This window comes from Elephas maximus, chromosome 6, assembly GCF_024166365.1.
Source record: "Elephas maximus indicus isolate mEleMax1 chromosome 6, mEleMax1 primary haplotype, whole genome shotgun sequence".
NCBI lineage: Eukaryota > Metazoa > Chordata > Mammalia > Proboscidea > Elephantidae > Elephas > Elephas maximus.
The window spans coordinates 55,866,912-55,886,808 of NC_064824.1; the positions used below are offsets into that span (position 1 = coordinate 55,866,912).

Genomic DNA, 19,897 nt, shown 5'->3' on the forward strand with positions numbered 1-19,897 from the left:
ATGAACAGCTTTGTATTTTACAGAGCATTTAGCATCTCGTTTATAAATTTTTTTTATAGACTTATACCAATTCCTCTGTGAAATAGGTGTTATCCCATTTTACAGATGATTAAACTGAGGTTTAGAGATGTTTAAGCGACTTATCCAATGCTTCCCAGGTAGTAAGTGACAGCCTAGATTCAGATCCAGGTTGGACCTCATATCCTATGCTACTTCCATGTGATAATCTACCTCAAATCGCATGCCTTTAAAGAATCTTACAATTTTTAAAACTTTAGGACAGCAGTCAACAAACTATGGCCCCCAGGAAAATCTGGCCTTATACCTTTTTTTTTTTTTTTTTTAACAGTCTGCAAGCTAAGAATATTTTTACGTTTTTTAATGGTTGGAAAAAATCAATAGAATATTTGGTAGCATCTGAAAATTAGGAGAAATTAAAATTTTGGTGTCTATAGATAAAATCTTACTGGAACACCAAATCCAAAAACCCATTGCTTTTGAGTCAGTTCTATAGGACAGAGTAGAACTGGCCATAGAGTTTCCAAGGAGTGGCTGGTGGATTCGAACTGCAGACCTTTTGGTTAGCAGCCAAGGTCTTCACCACTATGCCACCAGGGCTCCTATTGGAACACAGCCATGCTCATTCATTTATGTCATTGTCTGTGGCTGCTTTTGGACAACCAGGGCAAAGTGAGCGGTTGTGACAGAAACCTAAAATACTTACTGTCTAGCCCTTTACAGAAAAGGTTTGCTGACTCCTGCTCTAGGGTATTATTTAGAAATCTGTTATTAGAAGTTTTCCATGGGCCTTGGAAGTTCATTAAGGTTTTCACACATCTTAGCTCCTTTGATGCTCCCACCAGCCAGTGAGGCAGATGGTGTTTGCCTTGTACCAACAAGGGAATGGATGCCAAGACAGGTGTTCTCATCAGTACCATGCAGCCATTCGTGTTCACTAGCCTTCTAGGTAGCTAATTTTATTTGGCATCTTAAAATGGGGATTGGTTTTGACATTTTACCTCAAATGTTTTATTTCAATTCTCCACTATTTTGAATAGTAACTGCATGTCAGGCTGAGACCACTCTGCTCCAGTGGTCCCCACACAGACCTCTGATTATACCCAGTGCATTGCACTCTTGTTGTGGAGTGCACTTTCTTTCTCTTTTTCTTCTCTCTCTGCCAACCACAGTGTCTGGCATGTGGTGTGCACTCAGAGTTTAGACGAATGTATGATCAAGTCAGCCTTTTAAATTACAGAAGGAAAGAACATGATAGTAGATCTCATCTTTGTAGATAAGACCTTTTCACTACCAGTAATAGTAATGACAGGAGGAGAAGCCAGTAGAGGAAAAATAGAAATGTGACCTTCCACATCTGGTTTGTTGCAAAATTTGGCTTAATATAGAATTTTGGTTTTTTTAAAAAATACATGTCTCATTAACTATTACTTTAAAAAATCATTTCTATTTTGAATACCTAATCAAAATTAACAATGGATTGACTCTCCTTCCAAACTACTGATAGTTTATCAAATGAAAAATTAACCATTTGATTTGTAGTATCTAATTGACGTGACCTAACATTATTTAAAATTAAGTGTTGGGTACTCTGCCATGTTTTATTTTCAAAGAAGTATATTGATATATAGAATTTGTAAGAAGACTATATAGATTTGATTTTATGGCTGTACTTCCTTAGCTTGTCAGCAATTTATGGAAGAAAATTAATTAAAACTATAGAGCAAGCTGAGAAGCATCTTTCTATAGATACCATTTCTCTATTTAAGAGTCCTGTGAAGCTTCAAAGAAAATATGTACAGTGAAGCCTATTAAATTAATCAGTTCATTATACAGCATATATTTTCAAAGAAGATGTTTATTACCATTATATTTTATGCCTTTTATGAAACTAATTCTTAAAACATTCTCTTTGGTAGCTCAGCATATGAAAGTGTTCTTTAAAACAGCTGCCTGGCTTTATTTTCTTTAATAACCTTGCTTAGAGATTATTCTATATCAGCACATATGGGTTTACTTCAATCTTTCCTAGCAATTGCATGGAGTTCTATAATATAGACGTATGGAATGTATTAGGAGCCCTGGTGGCACAGTGGTTAAGCACTCGGCTGCTAACCAAAAGGTTGTCAGTTCGAACCCACCAGCTGTTCCATGGGAGAAAGATGTGGCAGTCCGCTTCTGTAAAGATTTACAGACTTGGAAACCCTATGGGCAGTTCTGCTCTGTCCTGTAGGGTTGCTATGAGTCAGAATTGACTCAGCAGCAATGGAGGTATGGAATGTGTTTAACCAATCCCTCTGATGGGTATTATGTTGTTTCTACTTTTATTTGTTGATTTTGTGTCTTTTTCCAAGTTTATTTGTAGTGTCAGCATTGGAACAAATGGGCCAATGGGTAGGTACATATAAAAAAAATTTTTTTAATTATTGTTAAGTTACCTTCCAAAGAGTTTACATCACTTTGCATTCCCACCACACCATTTCTCTACAACCTCATTAATGTTATATACTTTTTAGTACTTTACAGGCTATTAGGATATACTGAACTAAATAATTCATTAATAGCTTCAAAAAAGCAAAAATACCAATTCTCCCAACTAGAATACCTTTTTCAGGCGTTCTGTGGTTTCCTAAATAGACTAGGGCCTGGTGGTGGTGTTAGCTGCTATTGCGTCAGCTCCCGACTCATCTCCGTGAACAGCCCTTCACCATCCGCATGATCGATTTCAACTCAGACCTTTTTGATCCTTTGGTTTGCATTGGCTGATTTTTGGAAGTAAATCCTGAGGCCTTTCTTCCTAGTCCATCTTACCCTGGAATCTCTGCTGAAACCTGTGCACAGTCATAGCAACACACAAGCCCCCACTGACCAAATGGTGATGGTTGTGCATAAGGTACATTGGCCATTAGAACTCAAATAATACTTTGTTTCTCTAGCCCTTTCCTTTCTTTTCACTTTCTAAATTAGATTTTTAATTTAAAAAGTCATGTCCTACTTGTAACAGGTAGAATAATATAAAGAGAAAATAGAAAAACGTAATAATCTGTCCATCCCTGTCTCAATCTACCCCTTTGAAGTAAGCACTCTTGCTGATCTGCTATGTCTCCTATCACAGCTTTCTCCGTGCTCAGACAAAACCCGTGTACACACGTGAGTTTTTGTTGCTTTACAAAAATGGGGTCATACTGCACTTCAACTGGCCTTTTCACTTAATAGTGAATGATAGCCCTTCTCAATCCACAGATAAGGTCCAATTGATTCTTTTTAGCCCTACATCATATGCCATTATGTGAGATACTATGGTTTGTTAAACTATTGCACTGGGGAGGGACATTCAAATTGTTTCTAAATTTTTGTCAGAAGTAACAGTACTGCAATTAATATTTTATATATACTTCAGCTTTTTTTATATCTATGGAGTAGATATCCAAAAATGGAATTGCAGGATCATATAAGGTATATGTATTTTTCATTGTAATAGATTTTTTTCTCAAAAGATTTTACCAAATAACAATCCCTAGAGCAGAATATACAAGTGCCTGTTTCCCTGACTCTTCACAAACCCTAAATGGTACTGTTTTTGAAATTTTTTGCCAATATAGTGATGAAAAATGCCATTCTTATTATTTGATTTACTCTCTCCTGACTAATGAAATAATGAAAAAATGAGTAGTTTTTTCCTAATATTTTATTTAGCACTTATATTTCATCTTAGGTAATTTAATGATTTTTATCATGCTTTTCAAAAAATTGTTTTTATGAGATTTTAGTGATCCATTATGTGTTATTTTTTTTCTCATTTTGTTTGTCCTTTGACTTTGTTTAAGTGATCTTCTGGCATACAAACTTTAATTTTTATGTAGTTAAGAATGCCTATCTTTTCCCTTATGGTTTTCGGGATTTCTTGTCTTATTTAAAAAGATCTCTATCGTCTTTATGTATTTGTTTGTTTTCCATGTTTATTATGAAGTGAGAGGGGGAAATGTATGAGATAGGGACCTAGTTTCTTTTTTCTCTGTTGGCTAGCTAATTATACTAGCAGTTCTTTTCCTATTGAATGAAAATTTCACCTTTGTCATAATTAGTATGTTCCCGTATGTATTTGCATTCGGCACTTTAATTTTTATTAAATTCCAGAGCTTTATTTGATTTGAGAAGAAAGTTTTAAAGAAGTAAAGTCAACTGCAGCTCTAAATATAACCTTCAGAAATGAAAAAATGGAGCAATTTTTTTCAGCTTGCTGTAATGGAAGGAGCTAAAATTTGAAATTCTGCTCCAAGCCTCCTCACTTACTAATTGTGTGACCTTGAGCAAGCCATTTATTTTGCCTCTCCAACCCTAGGGTTCTTCAACTGAAAAATGGTCTGGGCTTTTGTAAGGATTGGAGAAAGTGTATAGAGAGCACCTGATTTACAGTCATCATTCATTAAATAGTACCTAGTACTATTTTTAGTGTTATAACTTAACCAAAAATAAGAAAATGAGACATTTAATATGAAATTATATGTGTTCTGACTATAGATTTTTTTTTTTCCTTCCTAAGTACCCTTATATTGTGTGCAAGAGAAAAAAAAAATCTAAAGGTGTTAATTTAAAGATTCTTTCAAACAAGTAAATTAGTCTGAGCAATGAAAATAACATATATTCAAATCTGGTACTTCTTTTCCCCAGAAGTTTTCTTCCTTTCTTTTTTTTTTTCTTTTTACTGAGAGCCAGTTGTTTTTAGGTATATAGACCTAACAAAAGTTATAAAAACAACATTAATTAACTTGTCTGCTTTTTAGGTACATAGAGAATATACAGCTATTCAATAAAGGTACCTACTGAAGAGTACATTAAAATTACTTTTGTGTATGACTAATCAGAGCTAGATATTGGGAAAAACGCAGGAGGGTCAGAAAAAAATAGAGGGACATGAAATATGGGAACCGAAGGGATAGAGCACTTGTGAACCAGAAGACTAAAGTGGGCATTACTCTAGATGCAGGCGCATTGAGTGTGGACCCTGCCTATAGCTATAGCTAGACAAGCCCATGTTCTGTCCTAACAACTGAACGTTCCTTGTAGGTCAGCTATGGCTGTCAATAATACGTTGAATTTTTTTAACCTTATTCTCAAGAAGCCCAGGATAATTTCCAAAGGTTTAGAAAGGAGCAATACTGCTAGTGAAATTATGCAGGTAAAATGAAAAACTAAGACATTAAGAAGTCAAAAAATTGAACATGCCTGTACCCCTTGATCCAAGTAACAAATCTTTACAAGTAACCATTTGTTGGCCAGGGCACAACTAATAAACAGACATGCTAATTGTAATACCCCCCGCACCCCCCAGACTTTAGCCATAAAATATCTGCAAAAAAGAAAAAACAATTTTAGAAGTAAACTTAGAAATTAAAAAAGTATAAGAAAGAGTTACCTGAACTAGATGGTATTCGTTTTCTTTCCCACTGCATTTCATTAAGTTACTAACCAAATCTTAATCTTTTTTAAAATTAGCCTCTTATTCCCTGGTTCTATTTATCAGATCTACTGAAGGAAGGAAGATTAGTCTTTTTTTTTGCTTCTCTTATCATTTGTATATTTTTTGCTTGTGTTTGAAGTAATTAGTCCATGTAGAGGAAGTGTGAGACTGGTCATGTATTCTTCTCACTTTTCCTTTTTAGCAAATAATGATTTATGTGCATTATTATCATCTACTGTGCAGTCAACCCCCAAATAAGCATCTAACATTAGGTGATATGCATCATTGGTCTTAATAATTTAGAAATATTTATGTACTAGAAAACCAGATAAATCGTTAATGTAAAGCATTATTATTTTCATGATTTCTTAATGAATTTTTTAGTTAACAGCAAATATAAAATATATAAGGCATTATTTTTTAGAGAAGGTTCCTTGTGTTTTTGACATTAGTTCTACCAAATAAGTACCTAGTTGGAAAATGACATTAACAAGCAGCAGTCGTCATTGACAGCTGCAGCTGACACTAGCCCCAAGCATCCATTTGTTTGCCTCTATTTTCCTCAGTTAAAAGGGGTAAAAAAAACACCTGTTGCCGTCAAGTTGATTCCAACTCATGGAAAAATTGTTCCCTAGGGTTTTCTTGGCTGTAATCCTTTATGAGAGCAGGCCTTCTGCAAAGCTGCTGTGTAGGTTCAAACCGCCGACCTTTGGGTGAATAGCCTATCACCACCCCGGGACCTTCTTTTCCTCAGTAGCATCAAGCATCCATTCTCCTTGTTTCGTGTCTTCCCCTTAATATTTATTTGACTACAAGGGATTCCCCAAATATAAGGAATTTTAAACATAAATTAGTAAAACCTCAATTAATAGAACACTTAACCATAATTATTTATATTTACACATACATTGTACTTTTTAGGAGAAAAAGTAAATGAAAGTAAAAGAAGACATTGCTAGTTCAACAATTAATCAATAGACTGCTCGACAAGTTTTCAAAAATGGCATGCCAGGCTGGGTAAATCCTGTTTTTTTCTGAGAGGCAGAGCCTGATGCGTGAGAGATCAGGGAATTAGTCAGGTGGAGACAGGTAAAGGCGGTGGGGGAAGAGAAACAGGCAGTGGCCTGGGGATGTCTTATTAACAGCGGTAAACCACAATGCCATTGTGGAAATTCTCATCCATACTTGGCTATATACAACAGCTTTCCTTGTATGTTTTAATACAAACCTCTCTTCCTATATTTTGAGTTCCTAATACAGGAGTTTAGGTGGCACAGTTACAGATAAAAGCCTGAACTTTAGAAAATAAATTTAGGGCATCCGTTAACACTTTACTGTTTGCTATCTGCTTCATTACAGCTAAAGGAAAGATGTCAAAGCTAGAACCTGGTCTGTTCCTGTGTGGTTTGGCTAAGTAGAATAAAATGGCAAAGAGCTTAATGTTGTTCATCTCCTATTAGTGCAACAACAACAAAGAATAGATTTATAGTTGTGCTTGTATTTTTCTTTTAACTTGGCTAGATCTAAATGTAAGAAGGAATGGGCATACCAGAGGGCAACTAATTCAGAAGTAGTGTCATAATGATATATACCCATCATGTCATCATAGGTGGTGCAAAGTCAGTAGTTTCCATTTGAAGGTGACTGTTTTTGGTGTCCTGCCCTTTGTAAATATTCAGTCTGGACAAAAGTTATTAAAATTTAGTTTTCCAGTATTTAAAAAACATTTTTAATGTGGAGTACCATATTATACCCTTTAGTTCAACTATCCCTAAATACAATAAATTTATTTTTCAGTATTGTCAAAGTTGTGTTCTACAAAACCTTTTGTTTCTTGAGATGTTAGTAGTTATTCCTTGAAAAAGAAAAAGCATGCTTAGTTTCCAGTGAATCAGAGAAATGTTGGGTTAAGCAAAGGTAAGCTGATTTTCTACTGCTAGACTTCTCAGAGCTTTTAGTATGCATAGTGTTGCTGTGAATCTTCAAGAAGTACAATCTGGTATGCAGCATTTCCCAAACTTACTTGACCTTGGACCCTTTCTTTAAGGCGGTACCCATTAAAATCCTGTAGAATACTGGTGTTCTTGGAATACAATTTGAGAAAGGCAATGTTAGCTGTTCAAGTCTTCTTGATTTTGAATTTCCTTTAACAAAAGGAGCTAACCAGCACAAAGGGGTTAGACATCATATGCCAGCACTTCTGTATTAACTATGCATTGATTTAGGGGCAAGTAGACATAATAACGATTAATCAATTATTAAGTTATGATAGATGGTTAGGACATTTGATCACCCCAGAGTGCTACCTGGTTTTCCTAAGGCAAAGATTTTCAGAGGTCCAAAGACTCTTTGAAAATATGGCTGCTTTGGTTTTAGTACCAGCCTAGATTACCAAATGATACTGAGATGTTTTTGAGGATTTTTTATTAGCTCTCAAATATCCATTTTTATAGTGACTTCTTAGGCCTGGCTCAGCAGACTAAACGTATGATCATGACCATAATTTAGTCATCTTTTGAAGGCAGAAAGGAGAAAAAATATAGCATGTCCTGGTAACAGGACATATTCTGCCCAATCCCTTGTGCCTTCCAAATTTTACATATTATTATTCAGTCATAATTGAATTTTAGTGATATAAAACACTCTTCCTCTGTGTGTGTGTGTGTGTGTGTCAGTGAACTAATGCAGAAAAGTGAATTACTTATTTCTGAAAGATTTTTAGGAACAATGGCTGAAATAAAAATGCTTTCTTACTTAACTACTGATTTCCCTCAAGTAATGACCATGTTCGTTTTTTTTCTTTGAATTTAATCAGTACTCTGTACTTTCCTGCTGAGATTTATAGGCATAGAAAAGTGTGTTGAACTCCACTGTGTCATACATCTATAGCTGATATGAGATGGTTTTTGGTACACAGCTGAACATATTTTTAAATGTCAAGTATTTTAATTTGTATTAGAAAAAAATACAAAAGCATGGAAATCATTATTTCAATGATTTCAGTTGCTTGGCCAATACTACATTTTAAGAAGAAGTCAATTTAAAGAAAAATGCTCAGTAAAAGATAATGTAGGTTGAAGGGCAAGGAAACAGAGATTAAAGGATAGCCACAGGAGTCCTGAGATGTGGAAGTTGTGTTTTCAGATAGCGAAAATTAGAGCATGTTTATAAACTGAGAGGAAACATTGAATATTTGGGAGAGAGAAGCAGGATTCTAGAGAAGGCAGGAGGAAATTGAGGGGTTAGCCTACTCAAGAAGGGGATGCTCCCCTCAAAAAACTTGGGAGGGAGCTAAGGATTAGTGTGAATGTGGGATCAGAAAGTTGATGATGTCATAATTGATGGCCTGATAAGAATGCCTACTGCTGTTTCTTAATTGTCATCGTTGTAGTAATCATTAAGCTGATCCTGAATGCTTAGTGAATCAGTTAAAATAACTTAAATAGATGCTAATGATGAAAATGGGCAGTGGATGCTGTTGCTGGATGGCACGAGCCTCAGAGGAAAGTAAGTTTTGCACATCTTGGAAGAATAATGTCCTTTACTGATTAAGAAAAAAAGAAGACATAACTTACTGGTATCAGGAATGTAAAAGGTGATATGACTACAGATCCTACTGGCATCATGAAAATTATAAATAATATAAACAGCTTTTGGCTAATAAACAAAGGTAGTAAGGAGCCAGGAGAACTCCCTTCTTATGGGCACCTTAGGTGTGGAATGTGGAAGAATGCATAGTCTTCCCCAGCTTGAGCTATAGAAAAAAGTATTGTCAGGAAAGACTCACATTTCAGTCAAAGCCCATATATGGAGAGCGTTCTGAGAAAAGGAAGGTTTAAAAAGAGAGTTTGTATATTGAAATGAATCTTCCACAGTTAGAACGGGCACAGTTAGAAAGGGTACAGAGATATGTCACTACTTTCAACATGAGGATTTAATGAGAGTGAGAGAAATTAGGAGGCAGAGGAGAATGAAGAATGCCCTGTTTTTAGTGCCAACACCAGCTGAAAGCTACTCGGGGCTTCCAGAAGCAAGAGGAAGGTGACAGTAGCCTCGTGGTCAGATGTGCAGTTTTCCTAGTATTTCTGTTGAAAAGGGATACTGAATTACCAATTTTAAGGCCTCATTTTGCTTTGAGGAACCTAGTAGACTAGGTAGAGGTAAATAATTAGAAAGGTTAAAAAAAAAAGGGGGGGGGAGGGTAAAGCTTTCACTCCAAGTGAGCATATAAGTCAAAATTCTCAAACACTCAAATCTAACCAAAAACCAAACCAAACCCAGTGCCGTCGAGTCGATTCCAACTCATAGCGACCCTATAGGACAGACTAGAACTGCCCCATAGAGTTTCCAAGGAGCACCTGGCGGATTTGAACTGCTGACCCTTTGGTTAGCAACCGTAGCACTTAACCACTACACCACCAGGGTAAAGAAAAAGAAAAACAGCTAGCAAAATCAATAATCATGAGTTATTCCAGATGAAAATGATCTTTGAAACAGTCTGACAGATTTAAAATAAGAATGTTTAAGATGTGTGAAGAGTTAATTAAAGGAAGAACTTCCATTATAAAGCAACCAGAAATTATGAAGTAAAAGCAGTCATAAATGAAACAAGGACAGGTAGGTACAAAAAAGGACCAACTAGAAATTTTGGAACTGGAAAATACTGTCATTGAAACAAAAAATACAGCATGTGGAATAAGCTAAACCCTAAAAGGACACAGAAAAATAATAAAAGTATTGATAAATTCCCTCTGAACACAGCTGAAAGGTATTATGAAAAAAAAAACTGTCAGAACCACCGTTTCTGACAATACAATTGATCCAGTACTCTAACCAGTCTTTCTACTGAAGGAAACTATGCTGAATAAAATGTATGTCTCTTTTTTTTTTTTAATTTTTATTGTGCTTTAAGTGAAAGTTTGCAAATCAAGTCAGTCTCTCATATAAAAATTTATATACACCTTGTTATATAAATTCCTAATTGCTCTACCCCTAATGAGACAGTACACTCATTCCCTCCACTCTCTTTTCTAGTCCATTCATCCAGCTTCTGACCCCCTCTGCCCTCCCATCTCTACTCCAGACAGGAGATGTCAACATAGTCTCTTGCGTCTACTTAATCCAAGAAACGCACTCCTCACCAGTATCATTTTCTATCCCATTGTCCAGTCCAATCTCTGTCTAAAGATTTGGCTTTGGGAATGGTTCCTGTCTTGGGCTAACAGAAGGTCTGGGGACCCTGACCTCTAGGGTCATTCTAGTCTCAGTCAGACCATTAAGTCTGGTCTTTTTAGGAGAATTTAGGGCCTGGATCCCACTGCTGTCCTGCTCCCTCAAGGGTTCTCTGTTGTGTTCCCTGTCAGAGCAGTCATCAGTTGTAGCCGGGCACCATCTAGTTCTTCTGGTCTCAGGCTGATGTAGTCTCTGGTTTATGTGGCCCTTTCTGTTTTCTTGGGCTCATAATTACCTTGTGTCTTTGGTGTTCTTCATTCTCCTTTGTTCCAGGTGGGTTGAGACCAATTGATGCAACTTAGATGGCTGCTGGCTAGTGTTTAAGACCCCAGATGCCACTCTTCTAAGTGGGATACAGAATGTTATCTTAATAGATTTTATTATGCCAAGTGTCTTAGATGTCCCCTGAAACCATGGTCCCCAAACCCCTGCTCCTGCTACACTGGCCTTGGAAGCGTTCAATTTATTCAGGAGACTTCTTTGCTTTTGGTTTAGTCCAGTTGTGCTGACCTCTCCTGTATTGTGTGTTGTCTTTCCCTTCACCTGAAATGGTTCTTATCTACTAATTAGTGAAAGCCCCTCTCTGTCCCTTGCTCCCTCCCCATCTCCTAACCATCAAAGAGTATTTTCTTCTCTGTTTGAACTGTTTCTCGAGCTCTTATAATAGTGGTCTTACACAATATTTGTCCTTTTGCAGCTGACTAATTTCACTCAGCATAATGCCTTCCAGATTCCTCCATGTTATAAAAGGTTTCACAGATTCGTCATTGTTCTTCATCGATGCGTAGTATTCCATTGTGTGAATATACCATAATTTATTTATCCATTCATCCATCGATGGGCACCTTGGTTGCTTTCATCTTTTGCTGTTGTAAACAGTGCTGCAGTGAACATGAGTGTGCATATATCTGTTCATGTAAAGGTTCTTATTTCTCTAGTATATATTCCAAGGAGTGAGATTGCTGGATCATATGGTAGTTCTATTTCTAGTCTTTTAAGGAAGTGCCAAATCGATTTCCAGAGTGGTTGTACCATTTTACATTCCCACCAGCAGTGTATAAGTGTTCCAGTCTCTCCACAACTTCTACAATATTTATTATTTTGTGTTTTTTGGGTTAATGCCAGCCTTGTTGGAGTGAGATGGACTCTCATTGTAGTTTCAATTTGCATTTCTCTAATGGCTAGAAATGTGTCATTTTTAAAGGAAGGCTAAGCTGGACAGAAAATAAGGAATTCACAGAAACCAAAACTGAAATGAAAGTGGAATCTTCACGTAAGTAAGCAATAAACCTGGCTTTCACCCTGAAGGTATCTGCTAAACATAGGCGATCTTGAGCTTACCTTTCAATGGCTATGTAAGGAGCCTGTCCAGTGAGAGTCTACTGAGAGATCTTTTGCTAGAAGCCTGACTTTATAAAGTTAAAACCTTAGCATAAGGTTGAATGAAAAAAGCAGTCAGTCTCACAGAGGAGGATAAGCAGAGACATTTTCTTATCTTAGCCTGGGTGCTGGCAGTAGAGAAAAAAACTCCCTCTGAGAATTTGTGATACCTGTGAGGTTCCAAAACCTAAATGGCCAGTAAGCATATCAAAAGATGTTGATAATCAGGAAGATACAAACTAAAACATACACAAGATACCATCCTATGCCCATTAGATGCCTCCTCCCCTAAAAAAATTAAGCCCGAAAGTATAAATCAATGTTGGTGACTATGTGGAGAAACTGGTGGCTGGAATATATTATTACAACTACTTTAGAAAGTAGTTTGGCAACCACTACCAAACAGAGATGAAGATACACATACCCTTCACCCAACCAAACCAAAACCATTGCCACTGAGTTGATTCCGACTTAAAGTGATGCCGTAGGACAGAGTAGAACTGCCCCACAGGATTTTAAAGGCTATAAAATCCCTACAGAAGCAGACTGCCACATCTTTCTCCCACATAGTGGCTGGTGGGTTCAAACTGCTGACCTTTTGGTTAGCAGCTGAGCACTTAACCGTGGCACCACCAGTGCTCCTCCTGTTCGCCCCAGCACCCAGCAGTCCCACTTCTAGGTCTCTGCAGAAGGCTAGCAGATGTACACAAGATGATTCATACCCAAGACGCTTATTTTGCAGCATGCTTATAATTGCGTAAAATGGAAACAACCAAAGGGTTCATCGTGATGGGAGCATATAAATACATTGTGCTATAGTCATACAATGGAATACTACTGAGCAGTGAAAATAAATGAACTAGATCTACGTGTATTTATTTATTGATTATTTATTGACCTCAAAATCATTAAGCAATTAAAGCAGTCTGCTGAAAACTGTACACTCTACCATTGATATAAATTGTGTGAACATACAAAGCAATACTATATCATTTATGAATCTGTAAGTATGTAACAGTAATAATATAAAATATTCATGTGAATAATAAATACCAAATTCAGGATAATGGGTACTTCTTTGGAGGGAGAAAAAGAGGGAAATGGAATCCAGGTGAGAGAAACCAGAGAATTTCATTGTATCTGTACTGTTTCATTTCTCACAAAATCTGTACCAAATGTGCCAAAATGTTAAGATTTGCTATAGCTGGGTAAGGTCCACAGAAGGTCATTGTGTTATTGACTACAGCTTTCTATACATTTGAAGTATCTAGTAATATTTCAAAGTTGAGAGTGAGAGAAAAATTCTATCATTATACAAAAGGAAGCCAAAAAAATAAGACTGTCTCAGGTTGAGTTCTCATTAAGATGGAGTTTTGCATGTGGAATATTTATTGGGGATCCACACCTGTGGAAGGGAAAGGAAAGAAAAGTAGGCGTGAGCATGGGAGAAGTCCAGCGGCTATGCAACGTGACAAAGCTTTGGCCAACCCCAAGGGGAGCTCTGGAGCAAATATGGGCCAGACTTTTAAATTCCTACCTCAATCAGTGCTTGGATGTGATCTGCCCAGAAGGGCATGCCATTGGGCAAGGGTATTCTCTACAGTTGAGGCACCCCTGAAAGAGCTGACAGATGCAGGCTACCTGCTAAAAGCAAGAGCCAAGAGCCCTTCCTTGGGCAGTACAGCTCTGCCAACTATACAGGCTAAACATATATTAAAGTTTTTTTTCTTCTCTTCCCTTGCCTCTCACTCAAAGGATATTTGTTAACATTATCTACCTGAGACAGACAAGGTTAATTCTTGCAGCCATACCACCCTGAATGCACCAGATCTCATTTGATCTCAGAAGCTAAGCAGGGTCGGGCCTGGTTAGTGCTTGAATGGGAAACCTCGTGGGAATACCAGATGCTGTAGGCTCAGAGCCTGGTGGTTCAGTGGCTAAGAGCTATGGCTGCTAACCAAAAGGTCGGCATTTTGAATCTACTGGCCACTCCTTGGAAATGTATGGGGAAGTTTGACTTTGTTCTTTGGGGTCGCTGTGAGTTGGAATCTACTCGTTGGCAAGCAGTAGTAATAATTTCACAACCAGGCATACATAAATTGTATTCGTTTATATTCATAGTTACTAGGTAACACTTAAAACTCCATGCTTTCTTGCTTCATGGTGTTCTACTTCGGGGCTTTTAATGAAGTCCTATTTGTAAGAAATGAGGGCTTATAATAGGTAGAAGGATTTTGATAGAAGTAGCCAGTGATGCTCAAAATTATGGGTTCTACAGCCAGTAGAGATATAATGTGGACTTTACTCTGTCCTTAAGAATGTTAAAGGAAGTGCTCAACTTTTAAGTAGAAAAATATTGCATTGTGGGTACATAGGCTTTCATAGTAATGTGACAACAAATTTACTTCTATGATTGTGCAGTCCAGGTTCCTAGTTTCGAAAAACAGAGGTTAATATGCCTAATTAATCAGAAAAGGGTAAGTTATGTGGTTATTAGTGAATTCCCAGAGATGTTGCAAAAACTGGAAAACAGGACTTGAGACTAAGCTTCTATGAACAGTGTCCAAAGTCTGTGCCACAAAATTGGCCAGAAAAGGAAACCACTGACAATGCCACCAAGCCCTGGACACAGAAGTTTGTATGACAGTCATTTCCATGTCAGGAACTTGACCTTAAGGCCTGTTGCAGGGAGAACAGCAAGAAGATGGAAGAGAGAGAAAATGAGTCCCTGTTTTCTGGAGTCCGAATCTTGGTCTCAGCACAGGAGTCAGAGTCTGGCATGCATGCATCATTTTGGCTGAGCCAGAGTCAGCTGTCTTTGCCGCCGAGGGAAGTAATTGCAGAAAAGCAAGTTCCTGCTTCTGCCTTGAAGCAGGAAATTTCCCAACCATTCCCTTGAAAGGATGTCCAAAAGTTCCAAACAGCCACAAACATGATAAACATCCACTGCAATAAAATTTTTTTTTCTAAGAATGGATTTTTTTTTTTTTCTTTAACTATGTTCTAACCTAGAACATACCTTACTCCTACCCTAGTAACTTCTGGCCATCCCCAAATGAGGAAAACACGCCAGTCCTGAGTCCCTCATAGCCACTGTAGTCAGAGCATAAAGGCAATGTGATGGCTCAAGGAATATCCTGGGATCCACTGATGGTTTTTCATGGCCCAGCTTGATACAGACAGGCAGTCTTGTGGGATATGGAATGTATAATAAAAAATTGAGTAAACTAACTGGATAAATAGAAGTATCTCACTAAAAAATGGTGTTATTTAATGGCAAAAAAAGAGCGTAAGGTAAGCATAATACTATTTGTCTTAAATTCATTTAGCCTGGCGCTGAGTTTTGTACAGGTTTGTATCTATGTGGTCTCTTGTTGCTGAGCATTGATTAAAAGCCAGTGGTCTGCATCGTTTCAGGGGACATCTAGGTCAATTGGCGTAACACTTTGGTTAAAAGCTAGCAAGCGACCATCTGAGATAAAGATACATTAGTTGTGTAGACTTGTAGGTAGATGATATGGCACAGGGGAGCTTGAAGTGTTATTGGAGATGTTATTTGTGGCTTAAAGCCTTTGCAGTATACTTGATTTGATCTGCAGTTTTATAGCATGGCATGCATCCTATTTATTAAATCCTGTCAAGCTAACAATGAGAGAAATACAAATAAAGTTAAAACAGCTCCTATGATAGAACTTGTTTACCTTGGAGATGTAGCATAGATTGCTTAAGGTAATTTCTTTAGACAATCTTACTAGCTTTTTAATACACTTTTAAATTCCATAGTATGGCTCAGTCTTTTCCTTTTTTTTGTTGTTGTTAACCCCCACCCCATTTGCATGAATGTGAGACAGTATCAAAATTTTGTTGCTCCTGTGGTAGTCAGATACAGCAAGACTTTTTCTGTGGGATTTTTTTTTTTTTCCTTAATTAAAAGGCTTCATATCAAACATAGTACAGTGATTCTTATCACAGGGATGTACATTTTTAATACTATGCTGATATACGTTATGAGGGATATAAAAACTAGCCATTGAGGATAAAGAACTTCTGTTGTTTGGTGTGCCTCTGACGTAGACACATCAAGTCAAGTCTCTGGAAACCTTAACTTTACTAGGATATAGTAACAAAGTAGCATTTAAAAGACCTCTATCAGAACACCCCCCTACACACACGTAAAAAGGCGCAAATAATGATTACATGTTTTCAATTCCAAGCAAAGGCTAATACTCTAGTACCTGTAAGTTTGAAAAAGCTACAAACAGTAGATTATTCAGGCCAACAATTCCATCAAAAATTTGAATTTCATAAAGCTACACTAAGCATTATGTTATGGATCTGTTCCTATGTTTCCTGTGACGTACATTCATTCAGAAATCTGCCTGAGCAGCAAACCTCGGTGCCTTATATGCTTTTATTTCCTTGAATCATAGGAGCTTCAGTTTCAACGACTCACCCGAGAACTGGAAGTGGAAAGGCAGATTGTTGCCAGTCAGCTAGAAAGATGTAGGCTTGGAGCAGAATCACCAAGCATCGCCAGCACCAGGTACAGGGGCTAATGGCTCTATCCTTTCATCCCTTTAAGTTGAGTGCTTTATTAAGTGTTCCTGGATGAAACAGATGATTCTGTTAGTATTGTCACTGTTAACTTACCTTCCTGAATTGATGGCAAAAATGTCAATTTATTCCAATTTTGAGAGTCTTCTTGCAATATTGATTATCCTTCAGTCCTATGCTGAAGTGTTTTATGTGGTGTTGATAAGCTACTGTAGCAATAGCTACTCTGCTACTTATATACTGGTAAATTTGATTTCTCATATGTAGACACAGTTATGGAATGTTTTTCACAGTTAATTGATAATCATTTAGTAAAGTTATCTTCAAATCGATTGGCGCTTAGAAGATCTGGTTTTTGTTTTTTTTTTTTTTTTAATGCTCTCAATTTACTTTGGGTATTTCTGGAACTCTAAAGTTAAACTACTAGATAAAATGCTTACTATATAAAATAATGTAGTATGTTCAAATATAGTAAGTCTAAAACCAGTACATTACTTTAAAAAAACCCATAATCGTGATTGTTCTTTATTTAAATACATTTTTTATGTTATTTAAAGCTATCATTGCTATAAAAATTACTGTCACAACATCCAAATGGTAAATTACTTATCCTATCTGTGGATTTCTTTCTTAGTAATAGTATGTTCTTATAAAGCCTAACATAAAATAGTTTTATTACTTGCATTTTTAAGCTTTGTTTGCTTGTTTGCATGCTTTTGCATAAGCATGCCCATAGTAACTTGTGTCTCAGTTATTCCTAAACGTTAATTGTTCCACTTGTCAGTATCTTCTGTTATAACCAAAACATCTTTCTTAGTGAATGGAATATGCTTGTAGATAGGCTTTTCTAGCTGATTGTTGCTGTGAATTATAAAATCTCTCTGACTTTTGACAATTGTGCATATTGACTTTTGACAATTGTATATATTGGTTTGTTTAGTAAAACATAAAGCGCACAAGTAAAATCAGTAGAACTTTTAAAACACAAATATAAAATTGTGATCATTTTTTAAATATTCAGAATTAGTTTAAACTCCATTCAGTTAAAAATAAAAAGTTATCTATATCTTTAGCACCAAAAAGAGCAAGTCAGAAACTCAGTAATACAGTATTTTATATTTTCCCAAAAGTATGGACCAACTGCTTTAGAAAGACATAATTTTTGCACTAATATGAAAATTAATATTCACAAAATTGATTTAGGACTTCTTGGTCTGGCAATATAGCTAACTAAGCTTATAGAAATTCTCTTGCAAACACCTGTAAATACTTGATAAAATACAGTAGCAACAACAATAATAAAAATCAGAACCTAGAGGAAATGGCCAAAGAGAAAGGAAAATAACCAGGTACTAGAAATGGAGAGGGAACTGAAAGCCAGAGCCAGAAGCATTTGAGCTGCCTCTGCTGCAGGTCTGGAGTCAATTGTCAAACACCAAATAATGACTTGGGTCTTCAGTTAAACACCCATGCAGGGACCAAAGAATGAGGCCTTGGGCATGCTCAATGTGGCAGGCCTGAACCTAGGACTACTGCCTTAAGCCATGACCTTCAAAGGAGTGCACCCTTGGCCCTCCAACCTTGTTCCATATGTGGGTTTGGGGTCCAAATGTAATTATCCCACATTGTTGAGAAATCTCAAGCTAATAAACTAACACCATTGTAAATGAGTTCACAATCAGAAATTTAAAACACAGGTCAAAAAACTTGACAATGAGTAAGTGTCAGCAGGCAGAACAGTAGTATTTAAAACCCCAAGAACTTGCTATCACTGGAGAAAGTCTGGGAAGGAAGGGAGGGAGTTAGATATCAGGAATTAGGCGCTGCCTGAATCTTGTAACTTTTTTTTAAGAGAGCTATCTGGAGCAAACATGACAAAAATGTTAACATCTGTTAAATGAGGAGTAGTTAGTACTCCTATTAGATTATTTCAGTATTTTTTGTAAGTTTAAAAATATTAAATAATATGAAAGTTTTTATTTTAAAATTTCTTGTTGTATAGTTCAATTAGCTAATTCCACAGGTTAAAAATCTATAAAACATATGCTGTCACTGATTCTCTCTGTCACTAATTTTTGCTGGTTCCCAGTGCCTAGTATGGTGCCTGGCACATTACTGGGGCTCAGTCAATGAACAATGGGTAAATTAACTGGGCATGCAGAAATGGGAGCAGGGCTGACAAGAGGAAGGGGGAATGCGTGTACAAAGGCATATATCCCACACTGTTCTACTCTGTCCTATAGGGTCCATATAAGTTGGAATTGACTGGATGGTAACAGGTTTTTTTGGTTTGCTAGTTATACCAGGAGCATGAAGAGGCTTTGTGATATCTAGAGTGTGTCCTAAATGGGCCTAGTGGGTTATGAGGTTGGAAGGGTAAAGCTGGCATCTAACTGTGCAGAACCTGGAACCAGGGTGATAATAAACTTGACCTCCACTAGATCTGTAATGGAGACCTGTTTTAAATTGTTGTTGGAGGAAGCCATTTTACTGATAATGCAATGTGTAAGATAGAATGAAGAGAGACCAGGCAGCAGGGCAGGACCATATTATGCAATCTTAAGAGTTATAGGTAAGATTTCTTCAATCAGTGAACTCTAGTTAGAATAATAATTGATGCACTTGGATTACCTGACTCCCATCTCTCAGTTGGATTTCCATGTCTCCTTGTTGCTGCAGCTAAGTGCTCACCTCACCCTGCTTTGTAGCCTTACCCAAGTTTCTCAGGGGAAGTCATCTCCCTTCTTCTGGACCCACATAACTGCTTCTGTGCCTCTCTTAGCTCTCCTCACAATGCCTAACACTGAGTAGACAGACACCCAGCCAAATGTTCACTGAATGAATAATGAATCTCAATGAAACCCACTACATTTGGAGTTCATCAAGTATAAGGGTACTTTACCACTAGGTTCTCCACCTTGTATCGCTGGGTTGCTGTCCACCCTTTGTCCTGTCTTCCCTCCACACACTTTTTAGTGTGCCTTTTCGTGGACCTTAAGAAGACCATTGACAGCTATACTGCTCTGTGACCACCAGGTTTGTATACTGGGGAGGAACCATTAGAAAATACTGTATTTGTGAAGAAAGCCAAGATTTTTATTGTGTCCCTTGTGAGATCCCCCATGCTCCTTCCAGTCCCTAGTCTTAGACCCAAAATCTAAAGATTTAGAAAAACAGAAAATTAGCTCTTAGACCCACATCCCATCCCTGGCAACCGTTTCCTATTTACTCAAAGGGAATTAAAAGTAGATT

The 19,897-nt window shown here is 37.1% G+C and overlaps 1 protein-coding gene and 1 pseudogene across 14 annotated transcripts in view; both read left to right on the plus strand.

Moving 5' to 3' along the window:
• The window catches only part of PKP4 (plakophilin 4), a 312,885-nt gene that overhangs the window by 156,241 nt on the left and 136,747 nt on the right, over positions 1-19,897 (plus strand). For all 14 annotated transcript variants that reach the window (XM_049888796.1, XM_049888795.1, XM_049888800.1 and 11 more), the window contains one exon: positions 16,522-16,634. In XM_049888796.1, coding sequence (XP_049744753.1) covers positions 16,522-16,634 — 113 coding nt within the window. The remainder of the gene's footprint in view (positions 1-16,521; positions 16,635-19,897) is intronic.
• Positions 13,889-14,007, plus strand: LOC126078611 (uncharacterized; annotated as a pseudogene).